We start from the raw sequence: 23,202 nt of genomic DNA, 5'->3' as shown, positions 1-23,202 counted from the left end.
GTTTTCAAGTACACCTGTCTGTCTCCTAGTCAGTGAATTACCCACACCCCTTCCACAGATCTATTAAACCTTTTTGGCAATTTAGTTTTACATATAGATTTGTCTACTTTAGGGATGTATTTGTTTTGTGCCTCTAGTACTACATTTTTGAAGAACAGCCATCCTTTTTCTGTGGATGTTTTCTCTATTTTACTCTAATCTACTTCTGTTAGCCTCTGTTTCATACCTTCATAGTTTGCTTTTATAAAATTGTAAACCTTAGCTTTAGTCATTACTTGTGGGGTTTTAAAAAGCACTTTAAATGAGACCATGTTGTGGTCTGCGTTTGCTAGTGGTTCTCTGACCTCTGTTTTAGTTATTCTGTCTTCGTTATTTGAAAAGATTAAATCAAGGCATGCCTCCACCCTAGTCGGTGTCTTGACAAATTGTGTTAGGAAACAGTCATTTGTCATTTCCACCATTTCAATTTCGTCCGTGAGTTTTCCCATTTTATATGGGGGAAGTTGAAATCCCCCATTAGTATGGCTTCTCCTTTGCTACATGCATTTCTAATGTCATTGTATAACATTTGAATGAATTCCCACCATATAAGGTATATACTATTTTAAACAAGAACTGTGTATTAACTAACATCTTTAATGTTAATTGCTGCACTACAGTTCTAGACAATCCACAGTATACCCTACCTACACTGTGTGTGTTGTTTAATAAAATACTGACTCGTACTGTGTGTGAATATGGAAATTCTTATTTAAACAATACAAATAATGACAAAGTGTAAGGCAATGTAATGTTGTGTCCAGGCATTGTGATTTAACAACAACCAAGTTGTGTATACATTCAATTTAATACAATAGCACTCATTAACTTTTTTTTAAATACACACACACACACACAAACATATATATATATATATATATATATATATATATATATATATATATATATATATATATATATATATATATATATATATATACACCATTTTAACTACAATACTTTAGATAATGAGTATACAGGCCATGCCTTTGACAGCTGTTCTAAAGACATAAGAGCCACCTGAAGCTGTCTATTGCAGGCTGCTACATAAAGTCTTTATGATGTGGCATTTGCTTGTGACATCAAAGATTTTTGATAACAGTGACAAGTTTTAGCTTTAATTTCTAACTCTTGATTTCAATGGCCAAAGGAGTACATGTTTCTTATAATTCCAAGGATTCATTATTTATGGATATCCTCTTAGTTCAAAGCTCCACACAGCACTCTCACAAGTCCTTCATTGTTTTGCTATGTAGCTGATTCAATTTCTCAAACTTTACTTTCACTTTGACTCAGGTGAAGCCCATGTAAGTTTGACGGTTTTTACTTCCTCTGCTACAAAGATAGCTACCATCATTTATGTAGTTTGGCATGCCAGTGTTAAGGGAATTTCCATGTGATATATAGAGAATCATGCATGGGGTAATGTGTGATTTAATGAGGGTGGGCATTTCATTCTCATTTATCACACACTACTCCATGTAGTATTTTTTATAATAATCTCTGATGAGCATTTTTTTTTTGCCGTGTATTATGGGAAATATTAACTGGATGATATACCAGTAAAGTTATAAAGTAGCAAGAACAAAGGAACAATAACTTACATTATTTACATTTATAAGGTCGATAGAAAAGTTCATTGGAAAACCTCCCTATCAAAAGTACATACGATAGTGCCGTATCTTCAAAAGGTTTGCCTTACCTTTTATGTACTTGTAACTAGGCATTACAGATGTTATTCCTATGATAATTCCTATTTATTGATAGTAATTTAAATAACTCTTTTGTAAACTCATACTGTTAAAATATTTAAACACCTTCAAGTGTGTCTGTGTCACAAAGACGGCCGGGGTGGGGGACGTCAGACCAGAAACAGGAACCAGGAAATAAACAACAGAGAGGTGGAGTTTGGTGGAGCTGAGCGAGTGGTCTCACTCAGCATTTAATAGTGCACAGACAGACAGAAAATAAAAGGTTGCAAAGACAAACAAGACACAGGACACGGCACTGGTAGCCAAAATAAACAGACAAACAAAACAGACTAACACTAAACAAATATGGTAAGCTGATATTTTACTTATTATTACTATTATTATTATTATTACCTCCATCTCCAATCCCGTTCTCAACTTACCGAACACACAACCCCAAGTGAGTGAAAACATGCAGCTTTTATGCAGCTGTACCGAGACTCGATTGCCAATCAATCATTCAATTGGAGTCTCGGTACAACTGCACGAGAATTAATAAAGTGAAATTCCTCGTGCTCACATATTATTACTTTTTACCTGCATGTGAAGTGCTGTGCAATCCTCATGCCATTATACAAATATACATTTTAAACATTCGTGTTACACAGGCCCGTTTATATCCTGTGTACCAATGACTATGCACCAACATTAACACACAACATACAACACAAAATGCACACAGGGGCGGGCACTTTGCCACAGTCTGTCATCAAGTTTAAATAAAACACATCAATGTTTTTAAAATTTGACACGAGCCAACTGATTCTTTTGTGTGACCAGTTTCTCAGTGGTATTTTTGACACAGATCTCTCATTAAACAAAACAGTGGCAGACCGCAACACAACCAACATTTAATTATTATGAATACAACCATTGAACTTCCTTTTAAGGGCACAGATACTCTAAAGAGACTCACACACACACACTGAAAGATGTTGTTTCACACAAAATACATTTGATGCAAATATTACAGTGGCTGCAGCATGTGCAAGAATAGAACGTTTGAATTATATTTCCATCATGTTCAGTCATGTTGCATTTTGTATTAGAAATACTATCCTTTGTTGTCTGTTTACTTTACATAGGTCTTACTTTACATACTTTGGTCATTAACTTTAAAAGAATATGTTTGTTTAAGAACACTTGCCAAATGCATTTTTAACTGTGTGCACACATTGGTTCATATTGCTTGCTTTTATGTGACTGTAAATGTTTTTTTTTTTTTTTTTTTTTTTTTTTTTTTTTTTTTTTTTTTTTTTTTTTTTTGGTATTTGTTTTTTTTTTTTTTTTTTCAGCTTCATCTAATTCACTGGAACACTACACTGTACAACAGTATTGACGAGGCGTTGGGAAAGAGAAATGGTATACTTATTATCGCTTTGTTTGTGCAGGTAACTTTTTTTCTGAATACAGTATACTAAATTACAATTTTGGAAAGAAGTGTATAAAATGACAAATAAATAAAATTGAAATAAAAGATAGGAACTTGAAGATCTAACCCTGGTTACAAACCCTGGTACTTTTACATATCATCATATCTGTATTCTCTGTCCAGTAATTTGGCAACAAAGAACTTGGGAACAGATACAGCATGTAAGATCATTAGGTCTACTCTCATATTTGTTTTGACTTGACTTGGAATCTTCTTTGAAATATTATGAAAAGTTACAGAAGCTTTGCCCCATAATTTGATAACTTTCAACTTACTATTTGTATCTGATTCACCTTATTGGCACAACTCAACCCTGGAGAAAACTGATAGGATCTGTATAGTTAAAGAGCAGCTGTATTTCAAATCATAACATATTGTGAGTCTTGTTTCTTTGGCATTCATCAACCAATATTATTTATTTCATAGCAAAGCCATTTCCTGTCCACAATTTATTTGATGCAACATCTGATTACTTTGGCAATTTTGTATGCTGTCACTGGAGCTACGCCCCCACCTTTTACAAGTAAACTATTGACTCATAGGGAGTACTTTTTAAAAGACAACCGCTGGAGGATAGTGTTATACACCTCTATTTTCCCACAGATTTTGTATTTCTAAAGCTGGAGAACAAAACATTGTGAATCTTTTTTGTGTTGTGTTTCTTTTTGGTGGAATATATAACGATTGTGCAAGTATAGATTTGCTGAGTGCTGCTGATTTAGGGTTACCAGGCGTCTCAGGAAAATTGGGATTGTCAAAGTTTTGTCCTGGTCAGAAACATTATAATTGTACCATACAATACTATAGCTGTGTGATTGTGACCTGGAAATCTGGTAACCCTGTGCTGATTTAGATTATATTACCCGATTTCAAATGTAAGGTGACTTTTAATTAGATAATTTATTACACATACTATTTTCTTTAAATTCATTGTCTCATATTTCATTTTCAGTTGTCTTATTGGCCAAATTAGAAAGTGTTATACTTAGAATTACAACACATAGTAAATTCAAATTAGTATGTGTACTAACTATTTGAAGCGTGTACTAAATAACCAGTTTTTGACCCTAATGGCCTTCCATAGACATCTAGTATGTCCAGAATGGCACTGTGTATGTGTATAGAACAGTGCAAATGTCATAAAAAAAGAATATCTGTAAATTCTAAGCAAAATCGCATGCTAAAATCAGCTCACCACAAATGCTGCAAACTAAGATGCTGCTTTGTTATTGAAATAAAGTAAGCATACATACACAGTTTCTCATGTGAGGAGCCGTTTCAACAAAAATGAGAGAGAGAGGGAGGGAGGTATTAATTGAAAATCATTTAATATGTTTTTTTTTTGCCTATCAAGTTACTGATGCACATCCCCCGGGAGAGTATATAGCACCTATAATAAATGTTTGGGATGCTCCATCACCTACAGAGAAATATATATATAGGTGTATAGTCTTCCGACATATTTTATGCATTTTATTTTTGTGGATAAGTTAAAACATTACTTTTTGGTTATTGGTGCATCTAAATGAATAATAATAATTTCTTGAACAAGATATAATTTTGATTGGAGCAGCTGCTTTACGATCGCGCTTTTAATTTAGAATATTGTACAGATAACGACCTAAATCTTTTATATACGTTGACAAATATTGCTTCCTGATGTATTTGTACCATTTCATTTGATCAAAATACTGTAACTTTATTGTAATTGTTAATGTGGATAGCGATATTGTTTCTGGCTGCCAGAGTAATGAACTACAGTGATCATTTGTATAAACACACACATTTTTATTGGTAAATGTCAGTACATTTGCCAGTATTTTATATATTAACAGTGTAGTCTACACACAAAAAAAAGCAAAAAAAAAAAAAAAAAAAAAAAAAAAAAAAAGCAAAAAAAAAAAAAATAATAATACAAAGATAAAATAATGCGTTGCATTTGCGTTTTGACTAGATTGTTTTGGGTCAGGATTCGATTGTGCTTATATAGCATTGCTAACATATTTGAACCAGTACCATTTTTTGGCGGATTACATGGTTTAAATGCTCATTACCTATTTATTTAAAGCTCCTAGGAACCGCAATAAATGATGCATGAAATGCGGTCCGCTGACGGATAAAACGGAGGTCCGCTTTAGGAAATAGGAGGATATTTTTTAACGGATTAAAAGGTGGCAAAATTCAACGGATTTTGACGTTTCCACGGAAAATGAAACCGCTTTCCAAAATCGGGCTTGTAATCTTTTTTATACACAAGGAGATACAAACTGGCTAATATAATCCATAGGCCTTACTAGGGGCATATAGTATAGTACTATGAAATGTCTGTTTGAGTACCAGTATTTATTTATTTAAAAAAAAAAAAAAAAAAATTATTTAATACACCTTTCAGATTCAGGTTACAAATTGATTTTATCAGTGTGTTGAATTTAGTTTTCATGTTACTTAAACAAATCTTTATTGTGGTTTTCATGCAGATAGGCAAAGAGCATCTCGGTCTGAAAGCAATTACAGAAATCCTTCAAGATACCCAGTACAAGGTGAGCTATCCTATCTATCTATCTATCTATCTATGTGGAAAAAACCAGAAAATTACTGTAACCATGGATTCTCTGAATTCTGTGGTGTTTGTGTTGAATGACAACATTTAGAAACACACATTCATGGTATGAATAAAAGCAGATTAGAGATAAGGTGATGAAATGCTGGTTATATCTTTAGAAGAAAATTAGATATACACTTACTAGGAATATGACACTGTATTTAATGAAGCCAGCCTGTAACCATTTAATTTCACAAATCCTTAGCAAGCTTCTAACTAGAACAAAAAATATCTGGTCTCATAAAACAACATTACAAGACAATTCTTATTGCATATGTCTTCAAGCACCCTAGGGGTGTGGTAAGAACTCTCTTACTGCACATTCTGGTGTGGGCTATTCTGCTTTTATTGTATTACGTGTTAGGAATATTAGTGTTGCTCTATGACATCACAGACAGGCTTACTGCGTGTGACCTTGTTCAGCCAATGACTATGTTTAATTTAGCCATGCCATTTTATAACATAAGTTAATTCACCACATTTAGGGAGTCTCTAATTGTATAAGAAATAATACAATAAATGTATTAAGTAGCAATTAAATACATTACTGCTAAATACTGCTATCTGGAAGTGTTTTGTGAAACTGGCCCCAGAAATAAATAACATTATTTTGTTTATCATAAATAAAATCTAAAAACTAGAAATGAGTATTGAACAAACATAGCTCTGATCATAACCCTACTTACTAGCAATCTTCTCCTATAACAAAGGCATGGTTAATGTTGTTATGTGAATGTCATGTGACCTGTTTCCATCTTGTGCCAGGTGGAATATAAGCAATATCTTTTCATAGCATGCCTGAATTTGTGTAGATGATTTGTGCTATACCTTTATATCTGGAAAATAAAGACAATGAAAAGGATGTAAAGTCATTACATGATTTAAGAAAAGCAATATAAAAAGATCAAGCAATAAAGTTTATCACAAATCAGACCGCCAAAAATGGATTAACAAAGTTTAAAATTCTAACAAAATTAGCAATAATGGAAAACCATGTGTTTTTCACACATAAAACAAACAAACAAACAAAAAAAGAAATAAAGGTATAGAGACAGTATTACACAGTAATTACTAAGGGGTCTGTGCTGAAAGATCTGCTCCTTGCGGTGCAGAGCTAGGTTTAAGCCCTCTGCTTCTGCAATGCATTTGCTCCCTTGTCTTGTGGCAATTGTCAAAAAAAGTGAAGGGTATTTAGCCCCTTTAAATAAAGAGCGACCAATAGCCATTATATGTTGTTTCCAAGGTTGTTAAATGCAGGTCTCAGTTGCAATGGTGCCTTTTAAATCTGCACATATTCATTTGACCATGTCATGTTTATGCTTTTATGATCTGGATTTTATACTCCTTAGATTCCCTGTGTAATGCAAATTTCATGCTGAGAAAGTCAATATTTACTTTTTAAGGAGATATAATTTCCTTTATAGGCTTATTTTCTTTTTAGTCTTAGTACATGCAAGGTGATTTCTGTGTATCATTTCATTATATAGTGTATATAGATAAAGGTACTGTGCAGGGAACGGGCGTTTGAACGATAACCTGAGGATCACCTCACTGTACATATGATTTACTACAATATCATTTTTATGTGCATTGGTACAGAAAAAAGAGGCAAATCATATGACAAGTGAAGGCTTCTTTAGATTGCTGAAATGCAATGTTTTTAAATGATCACTGTTGCACAGCATTGTCTTCACTGTGTCTGAAATGTGTCCTTACCAAGCCAATGTTTAGAATTTGAGTATGAAGTTGCAATAGAATTTCAAGTTCTTCAGTAGAAGAACAGGGCATACAGTCCATGTACTGTGGGACTCATAGTTTCAGCCTGCACTGCTGTGTAAACATGCTTTTTTAAATTTCGGCAGGGGAAGACAAAAATCATTCCATGTTTTAATCCGAACACTCTGCTGCCTGGTAAGTGTGATTTGCTTATGTAGCATTCAAGCAGAATGTTTTTCTAACATTTTTCCATAACCTACCAACAATCTCCTGCACTCTACCCTGCTGGCAAAGTCCAGCCACTTGACTTGTCTGATTAACTAATTAAGCTGTGTTCTTAAGAGCCAGGGATTTCATTTTCATTTCAGCCCACATTCCGCTAATCAATTATGCAAACTTTAATCTGTTTTCCCCTGAATCTATGTCAGTTTAGAGTTTTAGGTATACCGTAACCACACAAATTGCTGTGTTTTGTTGTAAAACCTTGCGAAAGGCTCTTGGATTTGAGAAACAAAGGGTTTCTTTGTACCGCCACTGAGGTGTCAGGTCTATTCTTAAATATTTACAGACTTCTTCAATTACACAGTAAAACGTCACAGAAGTTATAAATAAACACTAAGCTAAGCAAAAGTGTGCTGTGCCCCATAGGGAGGATTCCTGCATCAGGAACAATACTGTAAGTAACTAACACTATATGTTTTGTCCCGGCATAATGTCTCTTGGTGGAACACACCTTACTAATCTTGATCATTGAACTTTCTACACTTTCAGCAGTAAAGGACTAAAGATTCAGTAAAGATATTTAGCTTCTCCCAGCTGTCTACATCTGGCAAATTAACTCTTTGGTGTTTAGTTTTAGCTGAGATAAGAAAAGCCACCTTGGTCACAGGTTTTATACAGAAACAAAATGTTTAATGATTTATTTCAAATTTAATCAGGGTTCTCTGTCAAGCTGTGGCGACAAGCTGCACAACAATACTGCAGTCAGGCGCTGCATTCTTAGAAGAGCTTCAAAGGCTTCTTAGTGTTTCGACCTGCAAACAGGCTTGAGTTTTACCCTGAAAAGCTTGATACCATTCGCAAACAAGGCTCCTTTCTAACTCAATGATAGTCTTTGGGGATTCGAGTTCGTACACATTACACCGTGTAACAATCATTATTATTTTTTTGTTCCTGGGTAGTAAGTGTTATTTCCTAATTGCTTATGCCTCAAAAGTATAGAAAATGGCTATTATTCCCCACAAACTTTGCTTTTGTGACCAGGACAGTGATATTTCAAAATATCACTATTTCCAAAGGGAAAACGGGCAAATGTGTGTCTTTTCGTTCACATAAAGTCAGAAAAAAACAACATATGAATCCAAATTAACATGTATTTATACTAAAGTAATACAAAAATGACTACAAAAGATTTAGAAGTGAGTAGTTTTTCGAGATTTACGATTATACTGTATTTACATGCGGTATGTCATTCAGTATGTTAACGTAACATTATTCAGCAGGTTTCGTTTTGAACTGTATATGTTTGTTGTTCTTTTAGATCCTCTTCTTCGAGATTACTGGGTGTATGAGGGCTCCCTCACCATGCCCCCTTGCAGTGAAAATGTCACTTGGATTTTATACCGCTACCCTTTGACTGTGTCCCAGATTCAGGTAAACACACTGTCTTTACCCTCCCCAAGTTCAATTGGAGTGACTCAAAGGCAGCACTGGGTACATATACTGTGTCTGTTTCTGCGCATGAGGAATCTCTTTAGAATTCTGAGTAATGCATCGCTTTCAATAAAGGTTACTGCTGTTTGAGTTATTCCCCACTTTAGTAAAAATGAAACAAAGGATGCACATGGAATAAGTGACAGGAAGCTTTTATCGTGTTTATTTTAACAGATCGCTGGAGCAAAGAAAAGAGAAAAAAGAACGCTCTATTTGTTGTTATTGTTAAAGTGGTTAAATGCCGTTTGATTACTCTTGACCAAGGTTACTTGCAATAGGGGCATACTCAAGAAAATTGCTTATTTTTCCGAGACTGCACTTGCCATCTTGCAGTTTTGAATGGAGTTGTTTTCCTTGAACTCTTCAGCAGTCTGACTGCAATCTTGCCCGAATTATTTCATATTTCTGGGAAGCACTGAAAGAGAACTCGTATACACTGATATTAACTGATGGAGGTTCTGTGATACAATCAAAGTTCAAATCTAATATGAAGGTCTTCGTGTATTCCCTAAGGGAGACAGACATGTTTATCTTAAAAAAAACAAAAAACAAAAACAAAAACAAAATAGTAGCACAGATGTACATTTTGTCACAATAATGAATTACCCTTGGAGATTTTATATTTATTACTCAGTAACTATGAACTTAGGCACCAATAAAGATATAATATTTAGCTTCCAGCTGATCAGGTGTACTGATCTGCTTGTTAAATATTGGTTTCCAAGATATCTTTGTTGTGCTTGAAGTAGGGGGTTGGTGATCATTTCAAATGCTTTGGTTCTCTGATGTCTTAAGTTTATGATATATATATATATATATATATATATATATATATATATATATATATATATATATATATATAGTAATACGGCAGGGAGGGGGTTAAAATCCTCCCTGCCAAAAACCATGTGAGATTGCACGTTTATATTTGTGTTAATTGTTTAATTATTTTTATGTTTTAGAATACTAGTAGGCCAAAATAACACCGTGACTGTGCTATGTTGTTGTTTATTTATCTGCTGTGTGCAGCGTTCCCTGTTTAATACAGCAGGACTAATGATATGCCAAACTGGACTTGTTTAAACAGGCAGGTTTATATCAGTGTGTAGTGTGTGCACACACTGAGAGCATAACTGCCTGTTCTGAATGGACTGTTCTTTTTCTCGTAGTTTGTTTTATGCAACAGCCTAATTTAATGGACTGTGTTTTAATTTATTTCAAGCTGGTTGCACAGACGAGATTACAAAGGCACACTATTTTATTTTTCGGTCTGTGTGACCCTGAAATATTAAAGCAGTCTGGAGGGTTAGTTAAGACCCAGACTCATTTGTGTTTGTGGAAAAAGAGTTTTTGCTTTGTTAAAAAGAGACTCACAAACACACAATGATCACAAACGGCAAAGTGTTTTATTGTTATTCAGCCAGACGGCAGCCAAGTAGCAGGCTGCAGTTTACGGTGTTACCGAGCAGAGGGTGCTAAAGGAACCTAACGAACACAAGGACTGCATTAATTCCAAAGGACTGTAATAGTGCGCTACAGAAGGCACCTTACCCGTTTTTCCCGTGTGGTCCACTGTACTGATGTGGAGAAGGAACACCTAAGGACTACTTACCTGTTGCCTGGAATATAAGGCTACAAATACAATTACACCATGGCCTGGTGGAGAAACTTTGTAAAGAAACACAGGACTTACCTGGTGGATTATAGAGCCAACGCCAGCTCTACACTTTGTTAGCAGTCGCTGGAGGAACCGCGGATTGCATGTGACATTGCTTAAAGCAATATATACTGAACTTGCCATGAGGTCAGCTTGGGCAAGTGAATAGAAAGGGTTGAAGAAGTGAGTTGAACAGGCAGGGTTTGTTTTGTTTTGTTATTTTCATTACAAAGGTGTTTACTTGAAAATAATTGCTTCAGCAATAAAAGTGCCTTATTTTCAACCCAAACTTCTGTCTACTTGTGTCACCTTTCATACTGACGGTTGGCTACCACAATCAAATTCGGAACTTATCGTTCACATATGGTGTAAGAGGTGGGATACCAAACTGAAGCTAAACTAAAGTGCTCATGTCAAAATAGTATAGCGAAAGAGTGACACAACAGACAGCAATGGAGATCGCAGAAAAATCGATCTCTGACCCCAGGACTCTACTGTGGGTGAAGACGGAGACAAATCATTTTGATGATTGTACCACAGAGTATTTGCTGCTTTTTCTCCAGGCAACACCCAAGACTCAGTGGAAATGACTGCAATATGACAATCTTCGCCTGAAGCGATCGCTAACAAACCTTTCTGGAAATAATGGAGAAGCAGTACAGCCGAGTCCATGAGGGGGCACCTCAGGCTTACTCCTGTGGTGAGTACGGACAGGAGGTGACATGTCCACTACCTGAGGTAACGAAGGGGCTAGAAGAGCCCAAAAGAAACGTGAAGGCGTGCACAATCCTCAGCAGCCACTGAAGGCACTGCTGAGGCAAGGCAAAACAGGGCAGCTACCACGGAAGCCTGAAACCCTATGTAGGAGGGAAGTGTGCACTGCAACTGTCCAGCAACAGCCACCAAAGGCGCTGTTGAGGACCAATCAGAGTGACCTACCGCCACAGGAAGTGCCTCCGTTTCCAATGCTGGAGGGTAGTTGCCAGGAGAAAGTAGGGGTTGATCGACAGCAGCCAGTGAAGGAGCTACTGGAAGAGGGAGAAGGACCCCTACTGCAAAAGATCCAGCCCGAGACAAGCGGGACAGCTGGGATACAAGAAGGCAAGAGGCTGGAGGAACAAATCAGGCTGGTAGAAAGTGGTACAGTCTTTTGTCTCATCTGTGGGAGATACATGGTGGATGAAACCAACTGTCAGGTCAAGAACCCATTACCTGCAATCCTGTGAGGGAGGAGCTGATGGCCTGTGCCTGAGTGGGAGGAGCCCGAACATCCACAGCCCAAGAGGGGGGAGTCGGTGCGTCCACAGCCCAAGAGAGGGGAGGCAGTGCGTCCACAACCCAAGAAGGGGAAGGCCGAACGTCCAAAGCCCAGGTACCCACCAGCAGAGGGAGAATGCCTGCTGGTTCCACCTCCACCGCAGTGGGAGGACTGCTTGTCACTCCAACCTCCACCAGCAGAGGGAGAATACCTACTGGTTCCACCTCCAACCCCATGGGAGGACTACATTCCGGAGACACCAAGAATAAGGAGGGAGGAACCCCTTCCAAAGGAACCGATAAGCGAGGAAGCTCCTATCGTACTTGCTCCAAGAGCAGGAGCTGCAATCTTATCTGTCGGTAACCCCAAGGACAGAGGGAGAGGACCCCCTTCAGAAGGAGCAGGAGCTGCAATCCTATCTGCTGGAACCCCACGGATGGATGGGGAGGACCCCCTTCAGAAGGAGCAGGAGCCCCAAAAATGTAGAAATTTTTTGGGGGGGCAAAGGTGGAAGCGACTGACCTGCATGCCTGAGAGCACAGCGACGGAAGGAGAGCTGTGCTTGTCTCCAGCAACTGGAGAACCCCTGCAATTGCCAGATAATGTAGGAGATTCCCCACAATCTCCTGAGACTGGAGGTAAACCACAACAAACTCTAGGGACTGGAGAAGAGGTATGCCAGTCATTAGAAGTAAAGGTAGATAACATGCTACCACCGCTTCCGCCAGCAGGGACAGAAGAGCTACCAAGATCTTCACCACCAGAGGAGCTACCTCTCTGTGAGCCAGAGAGGGAGGAACCACCTTCTGGTAAAACTGAGGAATCAGAGTCCTTATATAACGATGGGCTAATATTGCAGCAGGCGTTAAAGCTTTTGGTGTTCCCACTGCCAGAAATCCCATTACTACAGGGTCCGGCACTACTGTCGACAGTGGAACTGGTGACACAACCTTGGAAGCAATACCACGGGTTGTGGTCAACTGCACCAGCAAGAGAACAGGAGGAGATACTAGGGACAGAGAGATTGCTACCAGAGATTCCCCAGCTGGAGGACACTACGACGCTGTCAGCCTGGCAGCTAGTGGCCAGAACAAGGAACAGCTTATCCACTATTAGATGACCCTGCACAGCCATTGGTGTTGAAGCTACAAGTGATGCCAATGCAACAACATCCTGGAGCATTGCAAACGGTACCAGAAGCAAGACTGGGACTGGGGTTAGGGACGGAGCTGTCCTCAGAAAGCAAGTCCCAGGAAGGGACAACAGGGAAATTTGGTTTAAGGGAAAAACCAAATGACCACAAGGACAGAGAGCTACTGTGGAGACTCTCAATACACTGGGTGTATGATAGAGGCCGATGGGGCTTCAACAGCCCCACCCACAATGAGAAAAGAAGAGCATTGTTGGGGTAAGAAGGCTGCTCGACCAGGTAGGTCTGAGTTGGTGAGAAGGATATGTAACGAACGGGCAGTTTTGAGCACACAGAGAAGTTTTCCGAAGTGGGGGGATTTTGATTTCTGGCCCCTGTCCTCAAAACTAGAAAGACGTTTGTTTCTAGAAGACAACAGTGTACACTGTAAGACGGGAGGGGTAAGAAACTCCAATCCCCATAATCCTGAGCGGTAGAGTCAGGTGATCTGTCCGTGGGAATTGAGTCAGGTTTAAAAGGAGGACAATACACGTGAGGAGAGTATAAAGAAGGTGTGCAAGAGTGAGGAGTTAGATGTTGGAGAGTCTGGCTTCGAAAACTCTTGGTAACGAAACAACAAGTTTGAACTATAGAGTGGTGTTTTCTATGTTCAAATTAATAAGTGGCATATTGAACAACGGAACACAATCAAGTGTAACGGTGTTTCTATGGAGAAAAATATGGAAACAAGTGATCGAGTTGGAGAGTATTGTGGAAAGACAGAAACAAATACAAGGCGAGTAGGGCTTTTATTTGGTCTTGCCGGAGGAAGCTGCAAAGCATATGCAGTCTGGAATGAAGTTAAGCTGGTACACTCGCACTAAAAGGTCCTCACCGTGAGTAACCCAGACCCTATACTAAACAGCGTTTGCTATTGGGCTTGGTTGTGAAAGGAAGACAGCGTTCTGTGTGGCACCTGTTTTAAAATACTAGAAAGGCCAAATTACACTGTGACTGTGCTATGTTGTTGTTTATTTATCTGCTGTGTGCAGCGTTCCCTGTTTAATACAGCAGGACTAATGATATGCCAAACTGGACTTGTTTAAACAGGCAGGTTTATATCAGTGTGTAGTGTGTGCACACACTGAGAGCATAACTGCCTGTTCTGAATGGACTGTTCTTTTTCCCGTGGTTCGTTTTGTGCAACAGCCTAATTTAATGGACTGTGTTTTAATTTAATTCAGACTGGCTGCACATACAAAGGCATGCTATTTTTATTTTTCGGTCTGTGTGACCCTGAAGTATTAAAGCAGTCTGGAGGGTTAATTAAGACCCAGACTTATTAAGGCTGCAGTTTACCGTATTACCCAGCAGAGGGTGCTAAAGGAACCCAACGAACAAAAGGACTGGTATTAATTCCAAAGGACTGTAACAATGCGCTACAGAAGGCGCCTTACCCGTTTTTCCTGTGTGGTCCACTGTACTGGTCACCTTTCATACAGATGGTTGGCTACCACAATCAAATTTGTAACTGGAGAAGGACCACCTAAGGACTACTTACACTAAATTCCCTGAACAATACTAAGGTCCATTAAAGTTCACCATACAATTAACTACTGTTGTGCACAGCCTGGTGGAGGAAACCATTTAAATAACGGGAGCTGTGCTTGGCCTGACTGACATGTATTTAGAGTCTCAACGCCAGCTCTACACTTTGAGGACCTGCGGATACGGGCTATATAGGAGTGACATTGCTTAAACCTCAATATATACTGAACTTGCCATGAATTTAGAGGTCAGTATGCATTTTGTGGGCAAGTGAATAGAGAGGGTAGCAAATAATTACAATGTGGTAATCGACCACCTGGTTTTTGTGCCTTACCCTGTGATGACCACTAAAGATCGGCCTACCGTTGCGGCTTGCATCCTGTGGTGAACAATCGTCAGGAACCCTCCTTGGCCCTGACACCTTGACATTGTGCTTAAGCAATTTCATAACTTGAACGTTAAAACCCATGTCAGCCCGTGCACTGATACTCTACCATCCGAGGTGGGTTGAAGTCACTTAAACATTGTTCCCCGTGTCCCAAATGTTACAACTACAAATAATGTCTACTTGTCACCTTTCATACTGACGGTTGGCTATTCTAAACAAGTACATTAATTTTGGTTCCACAATGAACTTGTTTTATTATACGAAGTCGTATTTTCACTTGTTACTGACTTCTCCATTTATCCATAAATCCAAGTTGGCTTGAAGAGTCACAGATGCCTTAGTTGGACACGACGGAAAGTATGTCTCGACCAACCGTATGGTGTTTAAATTTCAACACATTGAATAACAGTGTATATATATATGTCTGATGTAATAGACTATATATACAATAATAATATATAGATATAATATAATAATATATATTATATTTTTTGATTGAGAATGTTTTCACTAAATTGAATGAACAATACTGTGGTCCATTAAAGTTCACCAAACACTTAACTACTGTTGTGCACATCTATTGAAGGGATGCATTAAAATAATTTAAGCTGTGCTTGGCCAGACTGACATGTATTTTTTGTCTCATTTCCATAATTACAGATCGAGGAGTTTCGAAGGCTAAGATCCCATATAAAAGGTGCAGAGCTCCCTGAAGGGAGTGATGGGCTGTTAGGAGATAATTTCAGACCAACCCAACCTCTCAGTGACAGAATCATCAGAGCTGCTTTCCAGTAGAGTCACTCTGAATTTAGAGTTCTGGTACACAGGTATGCATTTTGTGGGTTTTCTTTTATGCTATAATATTTAACTTTTGGGAACCATATTCCTGATGATCATCACAAATATCATATTTTTTGTATTTAGTATCATATTTTTCAAATATATTATATTGTTGACCATCATAAGGTAACCTGGGGTCCATTTGCAAATCTGTAGGGCTGTTAAAGTGCCTGTAACTTGAAAACGGAAAGAGCTAGGAACTCAATATAATGAAAGAGGAGGCTTGGGGCCTGCCTGTAACATGTTCCTAGAATAAACTACAGCATCCGGTTGGACCCCAGGTTACCAGGAGAGACCGTTTTCCAACGTGTGGGGGTTAATGTGCAATCTACAAACTAACCATTCCTTAATCAAATCAGAGAATTTGGGGGATAAGGTCTATACAACCTGTAAGTTTGACAAAACGTACTCATCCTGACTGGAGAACAAAGGGTCTTGACTGAGCTTCTCATATATCCATGTGGACAGTCTCAGTGGCACTCAATTATTCAATTAGAGTCTGACCACATTCTGCACATAGTTTTATTGGGATGTAAGCCTATCACCAACACATTTACCAAACTTGTCTAATCTTACCAGACTTTATATAAAAAAGGACAATCAACTAAACAAAATGTAAACCTTATTACATCTACATGGTTAGTTAGAAGGCATATTAAGTGGATAATGAAATATTAGCAAGAACAAATTTAAACCTGCCACATATCGATCTCTTCATGTGGATGTTCAGAAGAGACCGAGTCAGTAGGATGTCTCAGGCTACAAAAAAATCTTAACCCTTTAATCCCAATAAAGGTTAAGCCATCATGATTGGACACAATATACATGTACCCATGAGTAAAGCAGTAAAGTTTAGCCAGATTTTATGCAGACACAAATACCCATAAGTGATCAATATTTGTGCTTAGTAAATATACTGTATTACAACATCAGCTAACAAGCAAAATCATTTCATACAACACAGCTATCTTTGCCTGTCTCCTATAAACACCAGATGTAAAATAAACGCCTGCAGTGGCCTGTTGGTATAGTAGTAAATATCAAACAGCTTATATATTTACACAGTAACTGCTGCCTTTTATTAAGCTACTGCTTTGAGCCCTGTGCACTGTCACTTCCTCTTCCTGTCTCAGGTCTCACATCCTCTCTCTCTCTTTCTCTGGCATGCTTTAGTAAAGCTGGTCTGTGCATGATATGCATGCAAGTCCAAAAGAAAGAAAAACAACATAATTCTAATTCTATTTTTGCGCCCCTTTATTTGCTGCCATAGGCAATCATCTATATAGCTTTCACCTTCACTCTTGCCCTGCCCTTATGCTACATTTATTAGAAGGTTTACTTATTTTAACGTAAAATTATTTTTTCTAGCTTTTCCTTTCTATTAGCTAACAGCTGGATGAGAGTTAATGCTGTAGGTGACTGCTTGGGGCAGAGTATTTTTTTGTTAACTGGAGCACAACTAACAGACTCAGAGTATGAAATCTGGGGCATGCTTTTCAAATGAATAACTGTGATGCATACACAGGATAATTCCCCACAGAGACAAATAAATGATGCTCACAGCTTTTTAAAAAATGGACAAAAAATTCTGTAAAGGTCTGCAGGGCCTTAATTCTTGTAAGTGTCAATATCCTGTATTAGTTTGCCTCTGGTTGGAATTTGTCCCGTGCTACATTGTTGCTTTTGGTGTATTGCTGCAGAAAGAAGCCCTTGAGGTAGAACTTCCTTCCTGTACCTATACCTCTCTTCCGATACCTGCATAATGAATATATAAATGAATATATCATTGGTGCACAAACATCCTTGTTTCTCTGATTGGGTGAAATTCGTTAGTGCTTCTGGGTGCATATATTTGCAACATCCACCTCATGTGCCCACTTCCAGCCAGTTCTGTTTGTGCTTACATCAGTGTACTTCTGGGTTCAATAAGCTAGAATGTCAGAAGAATTTTGTAGTGTGCTGGTGGTGGGTTACCTGCAAGGCAGAAACAAAGCTCATGCTCAAGACAGTGATCAGGCTGATTGGACATATTCGTAACGCAACACACTTAGAGAAGAGCCTTGTTTAATGGCTGATATAAGAGGGCACTTAGTACACCACAAGGCATCCCTCCAGTCCCGGGTGAGGTGACTTGCAATCCCAGTACAAACGACTCACTTGAATTGTTTTTATTAATATAAAAGGGGGTCCTAAACTGGATGCAGCAGCTCCCAGTACTGTTTTAAAAATTGAATTATACTGAACAGGATAACAATATCTAATAACCTTGACTTGCTTCTTTTTAGCTAGTAATTATTGAAAGTAGGACATAGGGGTCTCCTGATGTTTAAAGAAACATTTTACCTGCATTAACTGATATTCTGAGTACCAGCCTAATTTAAAGCAAACTAGGACATTGCAGAAGGAGGTCCTTCTATTTTAGTGGTATCTTGGGGACACATTAATAGCATGTGCCTAGCTCATGCCCTTGTTCAAAACCGTGTGTTTCTTATTTTACACATACAGACAGTAACTTTAAACATTTAGCCATATTCTTAAAGGCTTTTAACATTTTTTTTAGCTGCGCATAACACCCATCTTTACCCATCCATCCCTGTGATCAGGCTGGCTGGTGGTGACGTCAGACCTGGAAGAACACACAGCACTGAGGGTGAAATGCATCGGTTTATTGTAAAACAGAAAATAAAAGGTTGAACAAAACAAAAACACTGAATAAAACAAACGGCGCGGTGGCCAAAACTAATAGACAGAAAAACAGATGAAACCAAAACAAAAAAGTACCGTGCTGGAGCTTCCAACATGAATAGCAATTGTTATTCTTTTATATTTAAATTCTTCCTCCTCTGTCTCTCTCCCGTTCTCCACTCTCGAACACACAACCCAGAGTGAGGAAAATGTGCATCTGTATGTACAGTTGTGCCGGGATTCAATTGCTTATTAATTATTCACTTGAATCCCAGCACGTGAACTAATTTGCACAATCCCCGTGCTCACATACTAATACAAATTTTATCTGCACTTGAAGTGATTATGCAACCCCCGTGCCTAAATACATATTACAACCCTCGTGCTACATAACCCAATTATATCCCATGCACCAATACATATACACCAGCATTAACACACCACACACAACATAACACACAAAATATGCAGAGGGGTGGGGGCACCCCTCCACAATCCCATATTTAAGAAGCATTTTTACCTTCATATTCGACTCAGATGAATATCAACCTTTTACAGGAACAGTGTAACAGATACAGGAAACAAGACCTGCAGTGTAAATTAGGGAGTGCAATACAAGGCAATAAGGCAGCACCTGCAGTGTAAATTAGGGTGCAATAGAAGGCAATGTGTAAAGGCAGTAATTGCCTGGCTCTTTATACAGTGGTAAAGATCTGGGCCTTTATATGATGTTTACGTGGTGGTTCTGATTTATTTTGCTCCAGTATGGAACTCTCAGAGTCCAAGTGGCAGTAGCGAAGTGGTCCAGTGGTTAAAGAAAAGGACTTGTAACCAGGAGAGCTCCGGTCCAAATCCCGGCTCACTCACTGACTCACTGTGTGACCCTGAGCAAGTCACTTAACCTCCTTTCGGGTGAGACGTTGTTGTAGGTTACTCCGCAGCTGATGCATAGTTCACACACCGCAGTCTCTGTAAGTCACCTTGGATAAAGGTGTCTGCTAAATAAACAAATAAATCTGTGGGATCCTAGTTGGCAACTCTGTTGGCCTCAGAGTAATAGTATAAAGAATATTTTGAACTGTCTAAAACTAACAAGAAACTAATCTGAATGCTAATTCAACAGCTTCCAATAAAACTGTTTTTGACAGTTTTATGTTGTTGCAAATGATGTATTCCTCTCAGAAAATGTGTCTTTGCATTTACCTCTAAGGGTCCCTAGGTTATACTACAGGGCTCCAACAACGATTTCCCATTTCAGTTTTTATAAAATTATACCACCTGTTTCTGTGAAGTCTTTTAACATAACATACACATAATAATTTCTAACTGAACATACTGTACATACACATGACATCAATACAAATTTCTAACTATTTTAAAATAAAAAACACACAGCTGAATTGAGATGCCCTGTTATATTCAGTTTTAACAGCTGTCACCCAGAGGGCTTATCCAACAAAGCGCATGTTTTTTTTTTTTTTTTTTTTTTTTTTTAAACCTGTTCAGGAACAAAAATTGGCAGACCCTGTCATGTACACTGTGCAGGATCACACAATTACTTGTAAGCTTTTCATACTGGTGCCAATCAGTCAAATCAGGGAAATCAGTGGTCTGATAAAAATCATATTGCTGTGACATTGGATGCAAAAAATTCAAAACAAATCCAATAATACAAATATTATTTTAATTTAAAAGTTTTTTTTTTTTTCTCTGAATTAGCGTGCTTTGATAGAAATATAATGGAAAAAAAAAAACCTAACAAGCATCCAAAACCAGGAATATTTGTTTGGTGAAACAGTACAGTATATATACAGTATAGCCTGGTTTACATTCCTCTTCCTGACTTATCAGTTGTACAAAGTTAATAGTACCACTATTAAAATCAGAATACATCAAAATGTATAGCTGGAGATAGCTTTGCAGTTTTCATTGGGTTTTATTAAAAAGTCTACAAAGTGGCAATCAAACTGCCACATTGAAAAATGCTAAATATTAATATAATAAAAAAAAAATATGGGTCTAAGTTTGAGCTCAATTGTATACAAGATTTGAAAAGTTAATCCTAGCCAATATTGTAAGCACAGAGACTAGGCGCAGGGGATAGAGCTGGAAATTGAGTGGAGGCAGGCTTGGGTCAGAGGGTAGGAGACACTTTTACACAAGGAGTGATGGGTGTCTGAGTCAACTAGACAAAGTTCTGAGATCAACTACTAGGAACCGAAGAAGCATCGATGGGCAAAATTAACCTTTCCTGTTCATTGTTAACATAGTGGACATAATTTATACAAAAAAAGTGGATGTTTACTTTCAAAATAAAACAACAATTCCATGTTTATCGAAAACTTACAAAGTGATATATAAACAAAACAGCTAAAACCAGGAAAGTTTCAGATGACAGGATGTTTCAAGTGAATGATGGAGAATCCAGATGTATCCTGAATCTGTTTGACAGGAACAGGAATATCTTTGCACACCTCACACAATGAGAGGGGACCTCCAGAGATGGCAAGGGACTGTGGGTTATCTGGATGACTTGCTAAACCAGGGTATTAAAAAGCAACATGTTTATGGGTATGAAATATCAGATTTCTGGTTTAGATTCACTTCATCATTCCATAATCATCCTTTTCAGCCATCATGTCCTGGTGACTTATTTAAACTCAATATAGCTCTCTGAATCTGGTACAGCAGTGTCCCTGCAACAGTCCCCTATGAATATAAGCAATATAACATTTGTTATATGTAGTATAATGATGCAGTTTTTACCTCCACTATAGGTAGAGTGTTGAGGGACAGGGCACTGGTTTTACTCGGGTCTACCAGATGTACTTGGTGGTAAGAAAAACGTTTATTGGTTATGTTTATTTTCCTGTTTACCATGGTTTTTATGACTGTAGTTATCATCAGGGATCGTAGAAATCTGTTTGCTGCAGAATAACGCGGAAAAACACAGATTGTCTGCGCTGTCGGAGAATTTTTTGTCTTACACTTCGAGCGGGGCAAAAAACATGCAAGGCTTTTTTTTAATTTGTAAAAGGTTTTCTTTAAAGATGCCGAGAACGATACAAATCACCCCTAAAGATCAGGAAAATTATTTTGGCTATAGCCATCTGGATGACAAAGACTAACTCAGAGATAAACGAAGATATACTATTTTTTGTTTTTTTATTATTACTACACAGAAATATTTGTAATTTTTAAAGTGAAATGGTAAGTTTCTTTACTAGTGATTGATGACACAGGTGATCTGGTAACTTCCTTGGAATTTAAAAGTGTACCAATAAATACTTCCCGTGTTAACTGTTATTCAGTAGTACTGCTAGTGTATCTTATATTATGTGAAGGGGGGAGTCAATTTTAGCCTTTTATTTTAATTGCAGAATAACGCAGATTTGTATCTATTTTTATCTTGCGGAAAACTAGGATCACTGGTTATCCTACTCGCAGTACTGTATCTATCACTGGAGTAGCAGTGCTGTAAAGGTGCTGTAGGTGTGCCATTGTTCTGCCAATTATTCCCATGATGGGCAAATGGATCTTGAGATAATGTGATAGGGTGCTTGAGTGGTCTTTGCAAATAAAATAAAGTAAAGGATCGCCCCTTTCCACACTAATGTGCTGAAGAAACTTCCCACAAAACCTTAGACCCTAAAACCTCTGGCTCTATTTTGCATCTGTCATTGAACATTAACAGACAGAGCACTGCACTCCGGAAGAATGTCTCCAGCATAAATGTGCCTTTCTCTTCACAGAGCAGAAGACAATGGTGCCAAAGTGTCCCGCTGGATGTGAAATGGATCCCTTGGAATGGCTGCTCTGCTTGGAGCACAAAGCTTGTATTGTGTTGTTTCCACTAATTAATAGAGCCTTGACAGACAGCTGTGACTGAGGGCAAGTTCTACGACCTGGTGGAAAGGTTCTGTGGCATGAACAGCCAGTGCATAAAGCTCATAGCGCCCCTTCAAATACTGTAGAGATAGGATACATTTTTCTTAGTGTGATCACTGCTGTACAAATATGAATATCATACTTGTGAAACTAAATGTGTTGTTAGGCTGGTCTGAATCCGACCATCCCCTGCATGCAAACTGCTGTTTATCCTCCAGTGTGAATATATAGATAAAATATTCAAGGTAGTTAACCAGTTTTGTTAATAACTGTTCATGATCTACTAAATGTGTTATTTGGGTTAAAGCAACTTTACACCTAATAAAACATACCTTATAACTTTAATAATCTATAGGCTGTTTGAGCATGTTCCCTTTTCTTTTGTTAAATTTCTTTGATAATCTTTTAAAACGACTAATAGTACTACAATAACACATACGTTATACACCTACAGGATAAATAGGTCTTTTTAAAACTATAAAGCAGGTGCATTATATTAGAAATAAAACTAGAACTTTGCGGAAACTTAGAGACCTGCATCTGGGATTACACTGCA

At 38.0% G+C, this 23,202-nt stretch overlaps 1 protein-coding gene across 3 annotated transcripts in view; it reads left to right on the top strand.

The window, feature by feature from the left end:
- The window catches only part of LOC121314392 (carbonic anhydrase-related protein-like), a 38,343-nt gene extending 15,345 nt beyond the window's left edge, over positions 1-22,998 (top strand). Inside the window, exons 4-9 of one of the 3 annotated variants that reach the window (XM_041247593.1) lie at positions 3,086-3,181; positions 5,700-5,762; positions 7,687-7,735; positions 9,081-9,193; positions 15,894-16,060; positions 22,516-22,998. In XM_041247593.1, the coding sequence (XP_041103527.1) occupies positions 3,086-3,181; positions 5,700-5,762; positions 7,687-7,735; positions 9,081-9,193; positions 15,894-16,028 (456 nt within the window). In that variant the 3' untranslated portion in view covers positions 16,029-16,060; positions 22,516-22,998. Of the gene's footprint in view, positions 1-3,085; positions 3,182-5,699; positions 5,763-7,686; positions 7,736-9,080; positions 9,194-15,893; positions 16,061-21,535; positions 21,932-22,510 lie in introns of those variants that run through there. The other 2 variants (XM_041247591.1, XM_041247592.1) reach the window with 2 other exon arrangements.
- Positions 22,999-23,202: the final 204 nt, after the last annotated feature.

This window comes from Polyodon spathula, chromosome 4, assembly GCF_017654505.1.
Source record: "Polyodon spathula isolate WHYD16114869_AA chromosome 4, ASM1765450v1, whole genome shotgun sequence".
NCBI lineage: Eukaryota > Metazoa > Chordata > Actinopteri > Acipenseriformes > Polyodontidae > Polyodon > Polyodon spathula.
This window is presented reverse-complemented; position numbering and strand designations above follow the sequence as displayed.